A 9,821-nucleotide genomic window follows, 5' to 3' on the forward strand; every position below is an offset into this window, starting at 1 on the left:
AAAAAATATTGGTTCTTTTGTACCAATATTATTGAATAATTTGCTAATAAAAATTTATTAGTTAATATGTTAATTAACTTTTTTATTGATAAATTAATTAATATCAAGAATATTGTTTAAGTATTCTTATACAAACAAAGAAAAAATAAGAACAAAAATATCATATTTAATTACAAGAATATCTTGAGACATTTTTTAAAATATAAACACCATACAGACATTTCAATTAAAATAAAAAAAACTAAACAAGCATTTCCTAATGATTTCTTTCTTTCCAATTTCAGATAAAATTTCAGGTTTCATGTATTAAGCTTTGTTATTGCTCCTTTAAAATGCTCCTGCTGCTTGTATGGTTATATTGTGCTTCCCCGGAATATCTCTCTAAGTCGAAAACACCAATATTCCAAATCTTGCTGAATACAAGTGATTCTTATGATTCAATATGTTATACTAATTTGTCCAATGATTTCTTTCTTTTGCTGGCTTTGAACAGTCGTACAATTATCCATAGTGGACCAAAGAATGAAAGTTGTATTTACAGAAATGATAGCCATCAATAAGAAACTGAACACACAAAAATTGGCATTACACGTCTGATTCTGCAGTGCTGCCGTTTCTTCCCCTTAGAAACCATGGCGCAGATGTGCTGATCGATTGCGAGCTCTCGGCAAACATGTAAAGGCAGAACAAGCATAACCCTGTTTCCAGTAGAAAAGACAACAATTACTTGTATTTGGTTTAAAATTACAAAATACAAATGGTGTATTCAGGAGTGATTAATCAGCAATCAAAGTCGACAATATGCCAACAGACAATACCTAGAGTCAACTTATACGTATTTGATTACCTAGCTCAATGTTTTACAGACAGAAAGTAAGAGTTCAATATGTTTCAACTTATATTATTATTCTGGATGAAATAGACTATCAGTTATTAGTTCTTGTGACTGCAACTAAATCTGAGAGAATTTTGAAGAGCCTGCATAGATGAAGCTGCTTCGACATCCAGAACAACAAAACTCTCCATTACATTGATTATGAACAAAATACCAAAACTTGTCAAGTGCTCCAACTCGAATCACAAAATCTTCCAGATGATTAGAAACCCCCAAAATAAACGGAAATAATAATTAAACAAATCAACTAAACAGACAGGTGCTCTAAGCATCCAATCCCCAAATTAAAGGTCTAAGAAGAAGATTTTTTAATCCCACAAATGAAATTGATGAACATTACCTATCCAGAGCTGAAAAATAGACTAATATCTTGTAGACAAAAGATAGTTTAGGGGCGAAAACATGCAGATAATCTTAGATCTAGTTACCAATTCAAAAATCTTATCATGATTTAAGAAATTGACGGCCAAATTTGCAAAGTATTTCAGTTGAATCAGAGGAAAAATGATCTTGATAGCATACATACCAGCATAAGCAACCGTAACACCAGAGACCATTCGTCCCAAGACTGATAAAATGTAAAGACAAACAACAACCTGAAGAATGATAAACATTAGATCAATTTTCGAATATAGAACAATAATGAAACTCAAGAGAGATACAGAAGGAAGACAAGATTAAAATAGCACACAAGAAGAGGAAGATTTGAAGTAGGCAAAAATCTGGCTCTTCAAGATGGACTGTTTTATAGTTATTTCTTACTGTATCAAGTATACGACTCAGCTACCAGCCTTATAGAGCATAACCCCTATACCATTAGCATGAACCAAAATCATCTGACATAAGCATTATCCAGTTCTGAAGGGTGATAAATCCAACTCCCAAGATGATTGCTGGCACGGCTATTTTGCAAGTAGAAGTTTTTGGTTTCAAACCTCGTTTGAAATGACTTTAGAAACTGTCAGAATTCATACATCTTAATAGTACAATTTTGAATGGAGATATCATAAAGCTATTGCACAAGAGCTTCAAAGAGCATTACTAGGAAAAGAGAAATAAATAAAACCTGAGATATCTAAGGGACATTACGATGCTACCAAGGAAATATTTCTTCGTCCACCTCAACTAACGCATCTTGGTTCTTATTCACTTACATCATCAATGCTAAGAAATTATTTATTCTTCTTAATGTAAACGTTGTGGTAAATTATTTAGAGCAAAATTGACTGCAAGGACAAACTGGGGAATCAAGTTTATTTCACTAATGTGGATTTCTATTTCGCAAGAATGCCAAATTAGGATTGAAAAGCCAATTTTAGGTTGACGCCTAGGAAGGCTTCTGTTTACTTGCGCATCTATAAAGGGCTTTATACAGAGCTTCTTCCTAACAGGCTCTTGAGGCAAGGAGAGCCATTCAAAGGTTTAGCTGCACAAGGCTCCTAAATTGCAATAATATGCAATCCTCCTGAAATAATCATTATTGACCAAAGAACAGTGACAGAAGCCACAACGAAAAAGTCAAATATTGCCACGGCAACTTCAAGAGATCTAAAAGGAAAAATATCTGCCAATGATGAGCTAAATATTGATATCTCATATGTCCTGAGACAGTTGTGTTATCATCTATTGGAACTATGACGAAAGAACTCCACCAAGAGTTTTCTAAGGGAGGTGATAATATGATTTCTTAATCTTCGGTTTCGAGTCAGTTGTATGCAATTCAACAACTTGTGCTCAACTGTTATTGAAACACAATTACACAAGGAAAGTAACATCTTTCTTGAATTTGGTATGCTTATTCTATTGAAGGAGGTCATTGTGTTTAATTTTTATGTTCCCTGGACCAAGATATATGAGTTGCATCAATAAGCATAAAATCTATAAGTATCTTAGTCCAAAGGATAAGGATCATCATAACTTCATGAAATCTGTAAAACAAGCCTCGTATTGAATCTAATAAATTTAAATTGTCAACTATCCACCCTTTTGAACTTCATCGGTTCAGCCAAAATAAATTCAATGAAACCAAATTGTGAACCATTTCAGCAAAAACCACATGTACTGTTATTTATGTTGATTCAAATAATCGATCTTTTTCTCAACTTCTTGCCCTCTAATGACAGCATTCTTAAGATCAGAAACCAAAGTTTCTAATTGTGCAGTTTTCTAAGCCACAAGGAATGAACTCAACTTTTCACCATGACTTTCCAAAATAATCAGACTTGATGAGCCAATTTGAGCTGTTGAAGACTATGTATCACATCTCTGGTGAGCGACAAGACCTCTTGTTTTATTTTTATTTATTTACATAGAGAATAGAAAAAAACTGAGGGCCTGCAGAAAAGGATTGCTTCACAGAGGAACAACAGTAAAAGAAGTAGCCACTTTGGATTTTCATTTCACAATAGCAAACTTAGTAATTCCACTTTTTCATGCCAATGAAGTTAGAATGTGGGCCCATTTTCTCTTTCCCATGCCTTAATTTTTGAGTAAATACAAAGTAATCACTAGAGTATACAACTTTTGGACCCTCTTTTGTAAGTTTAACCTATGAAGAAAAATGATTTATCAACATTACATCAATTCCCAATTTGACTGAAAGGTCCCATATTTGAATCCTGGGAAAACCATTATCCTGTAACATTAGCAGTTGTGTTCTAACTTGTTTGGTCTAGCACAACCTGCAAGGATTACGTCTCAGTGTCCAAAGGTTGTGACTAAATGGTAAATTAGTAAGCAGCTTTCCTTCTACGACTATGTATTCAAGAACTTAAATCTTAAGAGTTTATAATAGCTCTATCTCTGAAAAGATCATTATAAGTACCTTAAAGAATAGCCTCTTGTCATGGCCAGTCGCAGCAACCCTCAAAACTGACTCTGCAGCCCCTACGGTATTGGCTAACCAAGCAACAATGCTATTAGCAGTTTCCTGAGAGATCTGCCATTCAAGCGGGTCCACAGGTACCCTACAAAAGAAAATTTTCACAACAAAACACGATCACTTCAATGTAGAAGCTCATTGTTAACCAAGGATATCTACGTTTCACCAGATCCTAATTATATTAAAAGAACATACATGGAATTGATATGAGAATGAATAATACTTTTTCTCTAACAAGGTAATGAATAGCTAAATTACAATGATAGCAATATAACATTTGATATCCAGAAATCCCTTCGGCTCACTTAAGTGCTCGGTCTGAAACTAAGGACTAGAGTAAGCCAGACCCTACAATCTTTATTGAAGATATACTAGGTAATTTGAATAACAGTGATTATCAGAGACATAGGTTATACAGGAAGTATATCAGTGTCTACAGTTAAAACTGTGTAAGAAGCAATATTCTTGAGCATGTAAACAGACACAACCTTAAGTATAGATTTTGTTCAAGTGTTTCAACTTTCGATATCTTGAAAAAAAAAAAAAAAAGGATGGTTACCCAACACTAAAACTGAGTTTCACACGTGTTTCTATCAAACAAACCCAAAATCATATTCATAACAATCATTCAAAATGAGGCAAACCCAGATACTCAAAAGGGAAAAGCTTATAAGAGATGTCAATTTCATCCAAATTCTCCTACTTTATCAACGACCAAACAAATCAAGCACCCACACTGACACATAAAATTTAAACCTTAATAATGGAAAAATACGAAACCCATCTAAGATATAATCAAATAAATGAAAAGAAGGTGGCTTACGAGATGTTCATTTGGCGGAAGAGGAGGCCAAGAATTGCAAGTGAACACAGAAGAACAATGAAAACGTCTGATATTAAAGACAGGAGACTGGAGTTTCGGTACGCACAGTGGTAGTACACCAGGCTACCACATATCAGCACGCCCAATGCTTTACCCACTTCACTTCTGCTGCTATTGATGCTGCTGCAACCCATCTCTTCTTCATCTCTCCCCATTTTGCTCTTTCGCAAAAGGTTTCTTTTTAATTTTTTTTTTCTTTTTTGACTTTTCATTCACTCTTTATAGGTTTTGGGAATTGGGGTTGCCATACTTTTCAATTCAATCGCCAAGAAAGAACAGAAAGGGAGAAAAGTCAAAGTCGTACTAAAGAACTAAAATTACTTAAAATCCCAAAGTTAGTTTAAATGGTTACGCTGACCCCTTTCATTTCATTAATAATCATACATTTTTTTTCCTTTTGTTTTTAACTATAATATAATTTCATTAATTTTTTATTTCAATTTTTTATTTTATGTATTCTTTTAAATAAATATATATTCTTTTAAATAGATAGATTTGAATTTAAGTGATCAACCAAATAAAATTATTTAAAAATCACCCGATAGTTCCTATAGAGTAAAATTTTGAATTTACAATTTTATATGCTTTAATTATAACAATCCAAAAATTGACTTTAAACTTCTATGATAAATAAAAATATAACATATAAAATAATATAAACTTGTAAATAAGTTTTAATTTAATTAAACTAAATAATTTTTTATTGATAAATATCATAAATTTTAATATTAATAAAATCTATTTGTCAAAATATTAATATAAAAATAATTGTATCTAAAATTAAAGTTAATTGAAATTTTATATTATTATCTCAGTATGATATTTATATTTAGTATAAATTTTGAAGTCAATTGGATTAATAAATTTTAGTATTTAATAAAAATTGCTGAGACTTATAGATAATATTTTATTTGAATAATTATATTTATTTTTATATTAAAATTTTGTTTTATATGTTATTTTATTTATTACATTTATCTGATATTGTATTTGCATTTATTGTAAAATTTTTGACTAAAACGGGTAGAGTAAGGGGAAAAGAAAAAAAAAAAGGTCTCTGGAACCATTTTTAAATTAAGGGTCTCCATATCTTTTTTCTTTACCTAACGAAAATTGTTGTCAAATTGAAATTTGATCCTACTGTGAATTAAGAATGAATTTGGAAGGAAACTAAAATAACTAAAGAAGTCCCCAAATAACGTAAAGAAAAGGGAAGAATGATAATGTTTCGAATGAGAACTGAAATCTCAATTTGGATGGTGCCGACTTTGCAAAAAAAAAAAAAAAAAAATTGCTCTCCATTTGTATAGTATTATACAAAAGGGCCAATAAGATGATGTCATTTCTCAAGATGGAAAGATAAGGTTAGAACTCCTAATTTTTTTTTTCTCTTTGCAATAAAAAAAGAGTATTTAATCTTTCGATTTCGGATCTTGTTATGTTACATCTTTTGTTACTAACATCAATTACTTTTTTTTTTAATAAATTATTATTAGTAACTCAAGTCCTACTGTATAAGCTGCGTTATATGAATTAAGTACAAGTTATGAATGTGCAACATGTGTGGTAGGAAACAATTTCGACATAGGACATTGCTACTACAAAAATAAGTTATTACCAATGACTATAAAATTGGGGTGATCTTTTGTTGCTATCAGAGGCTTCTAGCCAACAGGCTATAATTATTAATAAGGTTATAGATGATTTTTCTGCTAGCTCGGGAGCCAAGGTTAAAAAATCTAAAACCTTGATTTATTTTTCTACTAATATATCAGCCATGGAGGCTTCCAGAATTGGCTCTGATCTGGGTTATTCAGTCACTTATTATTTGGGAAAGTATTTGGGGGTCCCTTTATGCCATAATCAGAGGTCGAAGCAAACCTACCAGAATATTATTGATAAGGTGGATCAACAACTTTCTGGGTGGAATGCTTCTCACCTGACCTTAGCGGGACGCATCACTTTGGCGCAATCAGTATTACAAGCTATTCTTGTGTACGCAATGCAAACCACAAACCTGCCACAAAGTATAAAACTGAAGATTGATCAGTTATGTCGGCATTTTATTTGGAGTGGTTCGGCTGAGCATCAAAAAATGAGTTTGGTTAATTGGGATATGATTTGCACTCCAAAATGCAAAGGGGGTCTCGGTTTTAAGAAGCTGGATATCATGAATCATGCCCTTCTTATGAAGAACACTTGGAGGTTAATTATTGAACCAACGAAGCTTAGTAATCAAGTATTGCTAACTAAATATGGGGTTCAATTGGATGAGGTTCCTACAAGCCTGCCTACTCGATATGGGTCTCATTTGTGGAAAGCAATGGGAAGCATTTGAGAGAAAACTCGAGCGGGAATGCGGTGGAACATTGGTGATGGGGAGAAGGTTAGGTTTTGGTGGGATTGTTGGGTGACAACTTTGAGCCCTTTGGTTGACTTTGTGACACAACCAATTCTGAATACTTTACTTAGCAAGTGGGTAGCTGATTTTGTTGATGAAATTGGAAACTGGAATTGGTCCTTGTTTAGCCACTTGTTGCCTAATAATATAATTTTAAAGATTGCTTCAGTTCATCCTCCTACAGCTTCTCACGGAGCTGACAGTTACTTTTGGGGAGTTTCTTTTAATGGAATTTTCTCTGTTAAATCTGCTTATGAGCTATTGGATGATCCTATTGGCAATGGAGATCATAATTTTTGGCGTTTGACTTGGAGTTGGAAGGGCCCCCATAGCATCCGTGTTTTTCTTTGGCTCCTCTTGCATGGTCGGTTGAAAACGAGGCAGGAACTTCATAGGAGACATTTGGTTGCTTCTACTCAATGTGATAGATGTGGAGGGCCGGTTGAGGATATTCTTCACACTATCCGTGATTGTGTTACGGCTAGAAGGGTATGGTCTCATCTCTTGCCTACCCATCATCCCCTTAGCTTTTTTCTTTGCTCTCTTACTGATTGGCTGCAGATGAATCTGATGAGAAATACAAATGACACAAGTAAGGAGTATTGGAGAGTATGTTTTGGAGTAGCGGTGTGGAGATTATGGTTTTGGAGGAATGACGTTCTTTTTAATCATGGCTCGTGGGAGAGTGGTTTTATAGCCACAGACATAAAGGCTCGAACGCATGAGATTTTACGCTGTATTCACCAACCTTTGCTTGGGAAACAACAGCGAGTGGAGACACTGATCCGTTGGAAAGCTCCTATTTGGTCGTGTGTCAGTTTAAATACGGATGGTGCCAGGAAGGGGTCTGGATATGCTGGGGCTGGTGGATTGATTCGAGACTCCAATGGAAATTGGCTCATGGGCTTCACATTTAACCTTGGAATGTGTTCAGTTCTCTTGGCTGAGCTTTGTGGTCTTTTGCATGGCTTGAGAATGGCTTGGGATCATGGCTTTAGACGTCTTCAAGTTGGAGTGGATAATAAGTGCATAGTGCATCTTTTGGAGAGGGCTCATCCTCCAGCCAATGAAAATGCAATTCTTGTCCAAGCTATTCGGGAATTATTAGCACGTGACTGGATCATCCATGTGGAGCATGTGTACAGAGAGGCAAATAGTGCTGCGGATTTCCTTGCTTCATATAGCCTAACTACACCCATAGGCTTGCATGTTCTTCTTTCTCCTCCCCCTGCTATTTTTGGTTTACTATGTAATGATGCTCATGGGATTGCACACTCTCGTTTAGTGTTGCATTAGCTCTTCGTGAGCCCTTCTTTAATAAAAAAAAAATTGGGGTGACCATATAAAATTGCGGTGGTTATAATGACAAATGATGTAATTAAGTCCTGGTTGTTATTAATATGTTATAGTTGTTATTCTTAAAAAAACTGTAAATATAAAATAAAAGTTAATAATATGCAGTAAATATAATTTTTAAATAATAATTTTGATAAAATTAGTAAAGATATAATAGATTTTTCATCATACAAGTATAACATAAAATTAACATAACTTTAATGTTATAGCAGATAATATTTACTAAACACTTTAATGTTGTATCTTAAAACTTATGTTGCCCAACTTTAATTTCAAACAGAGTCTTAATATAGGAAAATTTTATAATGCCGTAGTGAAAATTATGGCATCAATACCGTGATAGACATAAATATTGTAAATTACATATAAAATTAGTAAATGTAAAGTAAAGCCAGTAAATTCAGACAAAATTATTAATTATTTAAAGAATTAACATTGTTTCTATAGAATTTTAGTAAAAAATATTTTATTCATTTGCAAAAAAATATTTTCTTTAATTAAACAAAAAGTTATTGATTAATTAAACAAAAAAGTTATACTAAAAAAATGTGGAATAAGTTTTATCGAATTGGTTACCATAAATTCTATATTTATTTTAGGACATTTGTATACTTTTTTTCCCCATTTTCTATAATGATATCTATTTATTACACATGTTAATTAAGCGCAATTATTTATCTTGATATGGATCAAGTAAAAACAAAATAAAAAAAAATTCTTATATTACTAGACACATTTATGATATATCAATAAAATTATATTTAATTTTGAGTATTATGCATACTTTATATAGTTTCAAACTTTTTTACTTTTATTTAGAGACCATTTAAAGTTGTTGTTGAGGAAGTGCAAAAAGATGCAAAATAACCTTATCTTACAACAACTATGAAAGATATTAAAATAATATTTTTTCCAAAATCCGATTTTGAGCATAAATTTCATCCTTAATAAAAACATCACATGCATTACATAAATGCAAAACTAACGCTATTCAATTTAAATATAAAAAATCAATAAATATATAAGGTAATAAACATTATAACAAATTTTAATTTTGCAATTGTGATTTTTTTTTACAGTAACTATTAATTTACTTATTTTATCTTTTATTCATAAGTTTTAGGCATAATTTACAAAATTTTATGTTTTATTTTGCATTTAATGTTGATTTACTTGTTTTATACTATATTTATAAGTTTTTATTTTATTTACCAGTAATACATTAATTTACTAGTTTTATAGTAATTTACTTATTTTACCTTTCTTTTACAAGTCTTATGTTTCATTTCCAAAATTTATGTTTTATTTTACAATTATTATTGATTTACTAGTTTTATGTTACATTTGTAAGTTGTTGTTTTGTTTACCAGTAATACATTAATTTACTAGTTTATATTAATTTACT

The 9,821-nt window shown here is 32.0% G+C and overlaps 1 protein-coding gene across 1 annotated transcript; it reads right to left on the minus strand.

The window, feature by feature from the left end:
• Positions 1–376: 376 nt before the first annotated feature.
• LOC102614304 (reticulon-like protein B22) lies at positions 377–4,946 on the minus strand. Its single transcript, XM_006468051.4, has 4 exons — positions 4,600–4,946; positions 3,720–3,861; positions 1,422–1,491; positions 377–698 (listed from the first exon to the last, which is right to left on the minus strand). Exons 1-4 carry the CDS (start codon positions 4,869–4,871, stop codon positions 586–588), a joined length of 597 nt encoding a protein of 198 aa, XP_006468114.2. The 5' UTR covers positions 4,872–4,946; the 3' UTR covers positions 377–585.
• Between the last annotated feature and the right edge of the window lie 4,875 nt (positions 4,947–9,821).

Source organism: Citrus sinensis, chromosome 7 (assembly GCF_022201045.2).
Source record: "Citrus sinensis cultivar Valencia sweet orange chromosome 7, DVS_A1.0, whole genome shotgun sequence".
Classification (NCBI taxonomy): Eukaryota; Viridiplantae; Streptophyta; class Magnoliopsida; order Sapindales; family Rutaceae; genus Citrus; species Citrus sinensis.